The 12,636-nt window shown below is 42.5% G+C and overlaps 1 protein-coding gene across 3 annotated transcripts in view; it reads right to left on the bottom strand.

Annotated features, from left to right (window-relative positions):
• Positions 1 to 5,809: 5,809 nt before the first annotated feature.
• The window catches only part of TJP2 (tight junction protein 2), a 62,740-nt gene continuing 55,913 nt past the window's right edge, over positions 5,810 to 12,636 (bottom strand). For all 3 annotated transcript variants that reach the window (XM_050987330.1, XM_050987328.1, XM_030237181.2), the window contains 9 exons: positions 12,528 to 12,623; positions 12,341 to 12,420; positions 11,684 to 11,894; positions 11,167 to 11,267; positions 10,570 to 10,782; positions 10,098 to 10,208; positions 8,874 to 9,215; positions 8,361 to 8,446; positions 5,810 to 6,733 (listed from right to left, as the gene is read on the bottom strand). In XM_050987330.1, coding sequence (XP_050843287.1) covers positions 6,562 to 6,733; positions 8,361 to 8,446; positions 8,874 to 9,215; positions 10,098 to 10,208; positions 10,570 to 10,782; positions 11,167 to 11,267; positions 11,684 to 11,894; positions 12,341 to 12,420; positions 12,528 to 12,623 — 1,412 coding nt within the window. In that variant the 3' untranslated portion in view covers positions 5,810 to 6,561. The remainder of the gene's footprint in view (positions 6,734 to 8,360; positions 8,447 to 8,873; positions 9,216 to 10,097; positions 10,209 to 10,569; positions 10,783 to 11,166; positions 11,268 to 11,683; positions 11,895 to 12,340; positions 12,421 to 12,527; positions 12,624 to 12,636) is intronic.

The raw sequence follows: 12,636 nt of genomic DNA, 5'->3' as shown, positions 1-12,636 counted from the left end.
TTGTATAAAACTTAAAGAAGACTGGCAGAAAATAAATCCCCTTGGTTCCTAGGTGGTCCCCAGAGATCAGAGGGGCTAGGTGCAGCTGATTGGAACTAACTTGTCACTCAGAGTCCAGACACACTGAATGAGAACCTAGAGACAGCAAGGGTGTGAGTTACACTGTAAATCTGGTCTGGTCTCATTTGCAATCACAGAGTCACAAATGGCGCATTTTTATGATTCAACACAGTCTGGTTGGCTTGAATAAGAACTTTCAAACCCAGATTCACCAGTAGTTCAGTTATTTAAGTTACAACTTCTTGTTGTATTTCCAGAGATAGATTTACTAGACATGAAAAATTGTATAGTGCTATGTGCAAGTGTTCCCAGGTGTACTCTGACACAGTTGGGGATCAAATCTTGCCAAGAGGTTTCCCTGCTCTGGGGAGGAGAGATGATTGAGCCCATTGACTTGTCTGCAAGGCACTCATGTTCTCATCCTCTGCCATGAAGGATTTCAAGTACCAGTTTATACATGTGGGAGAAGTGACTGTGAGACTGCAGCCAAATATGGTTTCTGCCAGCATGAATGTGCAGCCAGTTAATGAAGAGTACAGAGAGAGATTACAAAATCATGGGTCTTGTGCAAGGGTGGAACACAACACAACAGGGACACCTTGGTGTCACTCCCGTTTTCACCTGGCCAGGTGCAGCAGTAAGGGTCAGCTACAATCCTCCTGATGAGCCACAGTCATTCCTTCGTGACATATCTCATGGCTCTCAGCCTCCTTCCTACAGGATTTTTGTTCTGTTCTTGCACCCACTGCTATGTGGTTGGCTTCATTCCCAGTCTGGTAGTCACTCCAAGCAGATTGATGATACCGTTTTAGAGCTCCCTTCATGTTCAGCATGTAGGTATTTGGGAGGCTTTAAAAAGTTGCTTAAGCAAACTTGGACTGGATGTACTGCCAGTGTAAGGAAAAATGCATCCTCTATCACCTATGACAACAAAGAGTAACATCAACCAGAGTGGGATGCAAGAAGTGTAACATGAGATGTTGAAATGTTTTCACTTACTGGGATTATTTATTACTTTGGAAAACAGAAGTGCATCAGAAATCAGTATAAAACGTATGTACTTCAGGAAAATTATTCCTTAATGATGCAACAATTTCCATAAATTATACACAAATATTTTTCCAAAACCATTATATGAGTTTAATCCTTCTAGTGATCTGAACAGATAAACTTCATGATATTTATTATATCTTCCAGGCACACAAGTTCTTTCTTTCCTCTTGCAAAATAGTTTTGTCCAGGTTTCCTTCTTAGTGAAGATCTGAGGACACCATACTGAGTGTCACAGAAGAAAAATAGAAGATGGTCTCTTCCCTATTTCTTAAGAAGATGTGGTAGGTCCAGGTGTTTTATTCTCTTGTCTGTCTTAACATGTTGCCTACATTTTCTCATAGAACAGTTACACTTGACTTAGTCCACCAGGGGTTGGTTTCTGTTTGATTTTGTTTGTCTATGTGTGTTTGTCTAGTAACAACAAATTGTTCCTCCACAGTCAGACAGTTTCTTGATTATTGCACTTAGCAAAGCATAGTGACATTGCACGATTCAGGACACAATCTACTCTAATCATCTACCTTCACTGCTTCATTCAGGAACAAACAATTCATTAAAAGTAATGACTGGAAGGAGTAACTGAGATACAAAGCTGCGGTACAGATTGCTGTTTATTTCTCTGCCTGTGGGTGAAGCACAGACCAACCACTCTAAGCTAGAATTAAATGAGGGAAAGAGTTGACAAAACACAGCTGTGTCTCCAAATAGACCTAACAGATCGTTACTTTGGAAAGGTTATCTAGTCTTCAATTCACATAAAAGATTTGCTCCTAAAAGATCATCTAGCTATAGATGTATTCATTACAGGAAGCATATGCCCAATTTTGTCTTTCTAACATCTTGAAAGGGCTGTAAATTACTTCTCTAATGAAACTTTATATTATATTTTATAACACAATAGAGAAATTAAATTAATATTTGCTATCCAGGGGTTCTTTTATCTCAGGCACCAAGGCAAATGGAAAGTCTAAATTCAAACTGTGTATAGGATGGCAAATGGAGCATTGAGACAGAACATTCCTACAAAATGGTCATCTTTTGATCTCTTATAACTACCCTGTGTTGAACCATTTAATCTGTTCTAGATTTCAGTTTCTTTTCTCCATTCAGAAAACACAAAACACACTGATTTTAACAAGTCCATATGTAGCAAAGGAGTTGGAGTAGGTTTGGCTTGGCACAAGACAGCTTCCTCCCCATCTAGCTTGACCCTGACCATGTTAGAAGAAAATATTTTTTCATTATGCTTTCCAAACAGCTATGTGTGCCAGTCTTCTCCCTTATAGGTGATGGAGTGGCTTGGGTTGGAAGCCTGGGGGAGCTGGGGGTGTTCATCCTGGAGGAAAGGAGGCTTGGGGGTGACCTCATTGCTCTCTGCACTGCCTGAAGGAAGGGTGCGGCCAGGTGGGGGAATCAGCCTTTTCTAGGGACAGGGCGAGAGGACACAGCCTCAGGTTCAGGTTGGACATTAGGAAGAATTTCTTCATGGAAAGGGTTGTTAAGCATTGAAATGGACTGCTCAGGCAGGTGGCAAAATCACCATCCCTGGTGATTTCAAGAAATAACTGGATGGCAACCTTGATGCCATGCTCTAGATGACAAGATGGTGTTTGGTCAAAGGTTGGACTCAATGATCTCAGAGATTTTTTACAATGTACCTGATTCTGTGATCCTGTGATCATCTAGTTCCAACTCTCCTTGCTGTGGGCAAGGAAGCCTTGCACTTGACTAGGTTGCTCAGAGCTCCATCCAGGCTAGCCTTGAGCACTGCTGGGGATGTGCCATCCACAGCTTCTCTGAGAAGCCTGTTCCAGTGCCCCACCATGCTCACAGTAATGACTTTCTTCCTAGTATCTAATCTAAAATTACCCTCCTTCCATCTAAAGCCACTGCCCCTTGTCCAACAGCCTACCACTACCTATCCTTGTCAAAAGTCCCTCTCCAGCTTCTCCAGACTTCCTTTAGGGGTAGGAGAGTGCTGTAAGGTCACCCCAAAGTCTTCTCCAGGCTGAGCAACCACAGCTGCCTCAGCCTTTCTTCATAGGAGCATTGTCCCATCCCTCTAATCATCTTCATGGCCTCCTCTGGACTCTCTCCATCAGTTCCATGTCCTTCCTGTGCTGGGACCCCAGAGCTGGATGCAGCCCTGCAGGTGGGGTCTCAGCAGGGCAGAGCAGAGGGGCAGAATCCCCTCCCTGGCCCTGCTGCCCACCTGCTTTGGATGCAGCCCAGGACACATCTGGCTGTCTGGGCTTCAAGCACACACTGTTACCTCATATTCAAGTTTTCTGCCACAAGAATTCACAAATCCTCCCTCTGCTGAGATATTTTCAATGAGTTCACTTCCCACTCTGTACTCCATCTGGGATTGCCCTATTGCATGTGCAGCACCTTGCACTTGGATTTGTAAAACCACAAATAGGGTGGTTCAACAAATCCAAGTGCAAGAGTAGGGTGTAGGGTTCTTGAGGGCCCACTTCTCAGGTTTGTCCAGTTTCCTCTGGATGGCACCGCATCCTTTTGCTTTTGTGTCACGTGCATCGCTCAGTTTCATGTCATCTGCAAACCTGCTGAGCAGCACTCAATCCTCACTGACTATGTCATTTGTAAAGATCCTGTCTTCCAGCTCAGAGGGCCGAGGGCAACTGCTCTTACTATTCAAAACTGAGGCAAAAAAGGCATTCAGTAGTTCAGCCCTTTCCTCATCACTTGTCAGTGTTTCCCCATGAATCCAATAAAGCTCCGCCTCTTCATCCTGGTTGAGGTGGATGATCCCTGAGTGAGTGGGGGCCGGGAAGCGGGCGAGGGAGCTGCGAGCCCGCCGCAGCAGGTCCCGCGGGCCCGTCCCGGTTGCGCACCGCGGGGCTGCGGCCGGAAGCCGGGAGGCTCGGCCGGAGCCTTCAGGGGCCGCCAGCACCTCCCGCCGTCCGCTGCCGGCGCCGGACGGGCGTGCCCGCCCCGGGAGGGCCCCGGCTACCGCAATAACCCGCCGTACGGACCGAGCTCGAACAGCTTCTCTTAGGAGAGCGACCCCTCATCTCTGCCATATCGCATTTAAATCCATGTATGTCATGTGTTCTTTATATCACACATTTACATTATATTGGTATTCTCTTTATCAATGATCTGGGAAGGGATCAAGTGCCCCCTCAGTCGGGAGACTTGGCGTCACTCACCCAGTTTGTGGGGGACACCAAGCTGGGCGTGTGTTGATCTTCTCGAGGGTAGAAAGGCTCAGCAGAGGGCTCTGGACAGGCTGGATCGATGGGCCAAGGCCAACGGTGTGAGGTTTAACACGATGAAGTGTCAGGGCCTGCCCTCGTGGATGAATACCCCTCATGTTGGGTCACAACGACCCAACAGCAGTGCCACAGGCTGCGGACAGAGTGGCTGGAAAATTGCCCAGCAGAAAAAGGGGGGCTGGTCAACAGCAGCTGAACGTGGGCCAGCTGTGCCCAGGTGGCCAAGGAGGCCAAGGACATCCTGGCCTGTGTCAGCAATAGTGAGGCCAGCAGGAGCAGATAAGGGATTGTCCCCCTGTCCTTGGCACTGCTGAGGCCAGACCTCAAGTGCTGTGCTCAGTTCTGGGCACGCCACTTCAGGACAGACTGAGGTGGTGGAGGTCCAGAGAAGGGCAATGGAGCAGGTGAAGGGTCTGGAGCACAAGTCCTGTGAGAAGCAGCTGGCGGTGTTTAGCCTGGAGAAAATGAGGCTCAGGGGCTCTCTACAAAGGAGGTTGGTAGAGAGGTGGGGGTCAGTCTCTTCTCCCAGGTAACAAGTGATAGGACTAGAGGAAATGGGCTCAAGTTGCACCAGGGGAGGTTTATACTGAGTATTAGGAAAAATCTGATCATAGAAATAGCTGTCAGGCATTAGAACTGCCCAAGTGAAGTGGTTGAGTCACCATCTTTGTAGGAATTTAAAAGACATGCAGGTGTAGCATGGACATAGTTCAGTGGTGGATTTGGTACTGTTCAGTTTATGGCTGGACTTGATGATCCTGGAGGTCTTCTCTAAACCAAATTATTCTAATCTGAGCAGCACATATTTCCTTATCCTATTGCTTCAACAAGAAAATTCTACCTTTTCTAAGAGTGTGTTACAGAATCATGAACTTTCTGAGTTGGAAGGGAGCCACAAGGATCAGTGAGTCCAGCTCCTGGCCCTGCACAGGACCATCCCCAAGGGTCACACCATGTACCTGAGAGCATTGTCCCAGTCCTTCTTGAACTCTGTCAGGCTGGGGCTGTGACTACAGCCCTGGGGAGCTGCTCCAGGCAGTGTTCAACCACCCTCCCAGTGAAGAACATTGTCCTAATATACAGTATAATGGTTACAGGTTGGAAGGCACTTTATTTTTAGAAGAGCATTAGAAAACCATCTTTCATATTGTATGATCAAAACAAATTTTTCTTTATGCCACCTTGAAGAATTTTATTGTATAAGGCTAAAGAACAGAGGGGAGGTAGAACTTAATATTCTAGAAGTAAGTCCCTTGCAGAACTCCATAGTTTTGCACCAGTTTTCAAATCACAGCAGATTTTAAAATGATGTTCAGAAAAGTGTGAAGCACATCAGTAGTGATGTTTCCCAGTTACTTGAACAGAAGGAGAGGAGACCCTGAACTGAAACAGTGTACTGATGGAAGTCAGCAATTCTAGACTAATACTGTTGAAAAAAAAATGAGATACCAAGGTTTGTCTAGAATATATACTTTATTATTTGCAGTCTGTGTAAATTTTAATATGTGACTGAATTTTCTACACCATTTTCTCTGTTTAAGCACATCCTGGTCTTTTCCAACCACCCAGTCAATTGCACCTTTAATATGTACAGTCAGTACTTATGAATATTGCATATGCATCTATGAACTTAGAAAAATAACATGCAAGGAAAATTGTTACCTTGAAACTGATAAAAAACAAAGATAGGTAAAACAGTCAATCCCCTTTTTAGTGTGTTATGGCTTTGCACCAAGTATCAGATGTCAAAACAAACAGCTTCAGATGCTTCTTGTTAAAGGCACTTACTGTTCTTCAAATACACTTTCACATTTAGTTCTATTGCATTAGAAGTGTATCTCTGGGATCATACTTTTATAACACAGCAGAACAGTCCAAAAAGGCAGCATTAATAAAAAGGAAAAAGGGGGGCTTATATTAAAATATGAAAATGCCAAGAATTAACACAAACTTTAAGGATTTGGTCCTTATAAAACAGGCAACAGCATTCAGGCAATAGTGATTTCTTTTCATAGACACTGACAAAATAATATCCCCAAAAAATGAACTCTTCCAGTTCCAGTGTATAGATATGTCTGAGTTGAGTAGCGTACCCTCTAACACCACCCCCAGTAAAAACACAGCTTTTCAAGACTATTCACTGTCCCGCTTTGGCTGTGAAGGAAGAAACCTCAGAAGAGTGTTAGACATGGACACACTAGCAAGCCTACAATTCTGTGTCTCTGTATCTGGATGGCTGTCCATAATAGCCCTTCTTAGAGTGGTCTGCCAGCTGCCGGCGGTACTCCTCCTCCTCCTCCTCCACATCGCTGCCGTAACCCACGCGGTTCTCCAGGTAAGGTCTCACAGGAGCCTTCTGGGGTTCTGGAGGCCTGGAGCTAAAGCAGCAGAACATGCAAAGAGAAAAGAGATCATGTCTACTCCCATTATGAAAAAACGAAAATTAGTTGTGCTTAATATCTGCTTTATGGCCACATACAGCATAGAAAGGCAGATGGAGCAAATGAAACCCCTTCTAGCCAATAAAAAACTGCATGACTGTAGTAAACCTATCTGGAGAAGCATCTTATTTCCATCAAGCTGGAGGATGATGCTCAGATTTTATGTACTCAACCTACCTGGAAAAATACCAAAATTCAAAATTTAAACTGGACACACAGAGACATGAATAGCTTCAGAGTACTCTGTTCCCTGAGCAGAGAGGCGTCCAGCCTTGCTACAACCCCAACTGACATCGCCCTTAATTAGCTGTGCACAAAATTTTTTCTATGCATCCTTCTTCTTTGGCATCCTCAGTCTTCTGTCTCAAAGTCCAAAGACTTCTTATGTGACATTTCTTAAATTGGTAGCCTTTTCTATCACAGCTCTCACTAAGGCACTTAGCCTTAAAAGTGGGCAGAAAAAACCCACACATTTGCCTTTTATACACTACGGTGCTACACGTTTGATGTGACATTAAGCAGATATAGAAAAATAGAATCTGTCAAGGCAGGGTATTTCCTCAGTTTCAAACCCATGATTTTTGCAACCCCTACTCTGGAAGAAAAGGATGGTATTCTCCTTACATCTTTCTCACAGGGATTAAATACTTCTAAGCCAATCATTAACACTCCTGTAAAAAGCCAACAACACTGATTTCTACATGTAAGCACACACTGCAAACATGGTGAAAGACTAATTTGCATTACTTTTATAAAGCTTCCAATGCTATATAAAAAAGAATGCTATTCTGAACCTGCCAAGAAATCTAGAAAACACCAGTTTTCCAACTTTGAATTTTAGATTATTTACTGTGACATCAAAGCATTTGACTCACTAGGAAAAAAATGTTCCATTTCTATTGGCTATTGCTAAGATACAAGAAAAAACTAAGACTCCTGAAGAGCAGAAGACAAAATCCATCATGCAGTGCTCTTGCATAGGTGTAAATTCCTAGAAATGTGCAGTGTGTAGGGTAAGATAATGCAGTGGTTGATCCATCCAGGACTTACTGAATTTTAATGAAAGACTACTTTCATGAGATTTGATGGGTCACCTGTATCAACTTTCATCCTTAGCTTACCTAGCCACACTACATATCTGTAAAGAAGAAGCATTTAAGCAATTAAGTGTTATTAGAACAGCATGTATTTGTTAGGATAGACAGTCATCAAATATCTAGCATGGGTAGAAGGGACACCAGAGGACATGAATGCAGGCCAGCTTCTGTAATACTGACTGGGGCAAAAAACTGTGTCTGCAAATATTTCAGTGAAACAATACAGTGTTTCTTCCCAGATGACTCAAATACTATAAATGAACTAAAAGAAAAAAAGTCCTATATGAATTCACTGAAGAGTTCACTAAAATTCTGCCCCACCTTTATGGTAATCTTTGAGGCATCACAACAAAATGACACACCAAGGCAGGATGACTTGAATGAACAAAAAACTGGCAAGATCAGTTTTCCTCCTGCCAGCAAAGTCCAGAATCAAGACAGAATGTTTGGAACTGGATACACCTTACCTCATGGGCTGGGGCCAGCTCTGTTCTGACTTCTGTGTTTTGACAGGGACAGCATAAATATCCGGATGCTTTTGGGCTATTTCAAGCTTTAGAAGAAAGTAGAAGAAAATAATTGTTCTTTTTTGATCTTATATTTGGATCTAGGATCTAGCAGGACACTGCTACATCTGAAATAATTAAAGCACAAATTGGTAATATCCTATTGATATTCCTACAATCATATAATCTTTTGCTAGAGTACTAATTCAAAGCACACTTGAGAACAATGGATTGCCAAAAGCAACAGGATTATTATTAGAAGTCAGGTTTTTATAGTTACAACGGGAAACCTTAAAATATGGCCTCTTTTTATACACAAATACACACAATGAGCGAGAGTATGTCTCTGCATGTGGTTTCACAAACTTCTCCCTCCATAAGCAACACAATGCAAAGGGCATGATATTAGTTTCCAGAACTTTGGTGGTTCTACAGGCTGCAAAGCACAGGAGGGGGGAAGGCATCTCTGCATACCCTGGCATTCTGGGCCTCTTGTAGCTCTTGCATTCTTTGCATCCTCGCCTTGTGATCCATCTCCTCAAATATTTTTACTTTCCTCAGTACTGATTTTGGAGTATTTTCTTGTTCGCTTCCTTCCTCTTCCAACTTTGCCTCTTCCTGCTCCTCCTCTGCAGGCAGGACTGCTGGCTGAGAGTTTCTCAGAATGGGACGCCCAAAGGCAGGTTTCACAGAAACAGGTGGTGGTGGAGGTTTAGCTGATACACTGGAAGTCTCACTGCTGACAGCAACATTACTCAGCTTGGAGTCATAGTTCTTGGGGAAGTCATATGGGTCCTCTCTGTTTTGTAACTTCCCCTGCAAGTATAAAACCCACAAAGTTTACATCAGCAACTGTACAATTTTAGCTTCAAAAGAAGGCTTTAACCTGAAAGTAGTCACTTTGCCTATGTATTTATCAGGGTCAATCTTCGTATGATGTAACACTTCAAAGATGTTTGAACTGCTGCAACATTTTGGGCATATGCTCAGAGACTACACATCAGCCTATGACATTTAGACTTTACTGACATTTGTTTGTCCTATTTGTTGAGGGTTACCAGAACTACCTGTGTTAGAGCACAGCACAGAGAAAACTGATGCCCCAAATAATTTTTCACTACTGCTTAACATGAAGTATCATGACCTAAAACTTAGAAGTGCACAGAACCCAATGTTTTATATTCAGCTTTTGTTTTCACTGTGTATGTCCTCCTCTGCCCTATCTTCATTGTCAAGGCACACTTAGGCTGTAATTTGAATATTTTAGAGTATATGACCTATTTTTTTTTCCCTCTTGCTTAATTCCTGAGCAAACAGTTGACAGAAACTTCTAGTGATGGTCAGGTGGTAGAGTCTGATTTTGTGCTTCACTGTAATAGCCATGAGATATGTTTTTCTGGGTGATTAGCCTACTTTTGATCTTGCCGAGCTAAAAAAGTGCCTCGAAGTTTGCTAGTAGATACAAAAAGGAGTTTACTTTCTTATTCCATATTAGAGATCGCACGTATTTGAGAAGAACTGTTATCCAATAAGTCTTCTTTCTGCTTGATCCTGCAACACTTTCAGTCATTTCTTCTGTCCACACTTAAAATGTTTTCTAGTCTCTGACCATTTCTACTCTCTTTCCAATCTGCCACCCTGGAGAGCTCTCCAGAAAGAGGATGTTAGTACTCAAATTTTTTTAGTATACAAATTTACCTTAGGTGGTTCAGGCTTGAATGCTGGAGGTGGACTTGGTTCTCTAAGGATCTCCCTGCTACCAGCTTTTCTCAACTGAGCCCTTGGTTCTGGAGTAAACTTTTTTAAACTCTGTGAAAGAAAGAGATAAAATCACTGCAGTAGCCAGTAATTCAACCATCTTTCCTCTCTCTCAATTTTACAATTTTGGGAACAGTAACCAGGAGTCAAAGGATTGCCAGCAATCTGACTACAGTCACTGCAAATGTAATTGAAAAGTTCAAGGTCATGAGACATCATCAAGAAATCTATAAATTTAGGCAGAAAAGCAGAGCTGTTATTATTTTCCTCTTCATAGTGTAGATCTAAAACACTATCAGAAGCAAGGTAAAGCTGCTGTTTAAAAAAATTCTCTGATTTTTAAGCCATACATAAAGGGTTTTCAGAAAGCCCAAAGTTCAGGCTTACCGAAAAATCCAATCAATCATCTCACCTCCTCGTGATGCACAGGTTCAGAGGATCGGCTAACAGATGAAATCCTTGGCTCTTCCAAAGTCTCATCAAGTTCATTGTCAGTGTATGCACCACCTTCTCCATCTGTATCCTCCAGGTCACTGATCAGCCGGCTGTCACAGCTCAAATAGTCAGCACCCATGGCAGTAAGGTAAGACATACGATCATCTGCGTCATCTTCCATGCCATCCATCTAGGGGAACGCCAGTAAGAAGGAAGGAAAAAGCTTAAACAGAACTCCAGTTAAGACTCAACATCAGGCCAAACAGCGCAGGCTCAACATCAGTCAGCCCTTAGGAATGACTTCATGGAACTGAAAGAAACTAATGCGGAATCGCAATGAAAAGCCCTGTGGAAGTTCATCCCTCATCATCATTCTCCCCTAGCCCAGCACTAGTGATGAAAGCTCCAAAGTGTTACAGATAGAATAATAAATTTTTTTAGTTAAAGACATACATCAACTGACTATTTGTCTAGCCTATTGGCCACTGGCAAATGAAATTCTGAGGAATTTTTACTGGCAAGAGATACTTTGAAACATGTGTATAGCTTCAGAGAGTATGGACTGACTGCTTACCTTTCCTTCCGATACCCACACTGCTTCTCCTTGCTGTTGCTGAATTGTATCCTTCAGGCTACCATACCAGCTATCATTGGCCGAATTCAAATTAATGGTTGCTGTCAAAATGGAAGGAAAAGGTGTATGTAACACAGTAAATGCAATCCTTTATCCATTCTTTGCTGTTTAACACTTTTTGGTTTAGGTATGTGGGAATGTTAAACAGCCACTTCATTTAGATCATTGACAAAAGCATGGTATTCTTGCTTTATTTTTGGTCCATTTCTAGGCTTATTAAATCATTTATCTTTTAATGGCAGTACACCAGCGCACAATTTCTTTTCCATTAGAATTTGGCAGAACAAGGAACTTTGAAAGAAGTCAAGGAAGGCATTACTCATGACCACACCTTCACACTCTTTTAGTTCCAGCCTGCATGAGTTAATATGCAGAGTAATAAGTAGATGTCTCGAGACTTACACAGTCCCATCCACTCCTCTCTTAGTCAGCAGGTTAAACAAACATTCTTCCTTACCTGTAAAGAGGTGGGAGCAAGTTTTCTTCAGTTTGTTTGCTTGCTCATAAAGTTTTCTTGAGCTCTTGTTTGATGTAGGACATAGCCTTTGTCTCATGGTCTTCACACCCTGTTTACTGTCTGGGTTAAAGAAGACCACAATTGGAAACCACTGGGTGTAATTTAGTAGGTCCACTGCTTTAGGAGTGACATCCAACAGAGCATGTTTATCCTGTTAAGAAGAAAGGCCAGTCAATGTGATGCATGTGGGAACAAGTGGAGGTGACTGGAACATGGGATCCTAAGAACACCAGGATATTTGTACCCAAATAAGAGCACAACTTGTGGAATGTTTTCCCACAGTTATACTATGTTAAGAGCAAGAAGAGCACTGCATGACCGTAAATGCCTCTGGCAAATTCAGAAAGCATATAGTAAAACAGATTCTCCTCTGTCCAAATTTAGAATGGACTTGAGAAGGAAAATGTAATTTCTAATATGAGGTTCAAAGCTATAAAAATTACTAAAATTGCTGTTGAACAACTTCTAAACAGTTTTATCATTAAGCTTATTACAGATTTAGATGCAGTGAAAATTTGAGTACGCTGAAAGTTCCAGGAGCAAACAAATCAAACACCATGCCTTTGAGCATAAGCAGTTTTCAGAGGAATGGCCTACCTGCTCAATGATTTGCCTCACAGTGTTCAATCGCACTACCCCAGTTGACTTCTCCGAACCTGCATCTCTGGGTTCTGTCTCTGCAAAGACAACATTTTAGCTTATCTAGAGTGGCCAGGCAGCTGTGATTATTAAGTTATCCGTTCTCTCAGTTAAGGATGAAAAAGACACTAAGAGGACAACTTACTTGCTGTCTGGTACAGGTGAGGCAAATCATTTGACAACTTCTCCATAGCGACATCTGCAATAGGGCCAAATATCACAACAGGTCTCTTAAAACCAGCTGAAAGAAAAAT

The sequence above is a fragment of the Serinus canaria genome, chromosome Z, assembly GCF_022539315.1.
Source record: "Serinus canaria isolate serCan28SL12 chromosome Z, serCan2020, whole genome shotgun sequence".
In the NCBI taxonomy this organism is placed as follows: Eukaryota; Metazoa; Chordata; class Aves; order Passeriformes; family Fringillidae; genus Serinus; species Serinus canaria.
This window is presented reverse-complemented; position numbering and strand designations above follow the sequence as displayed.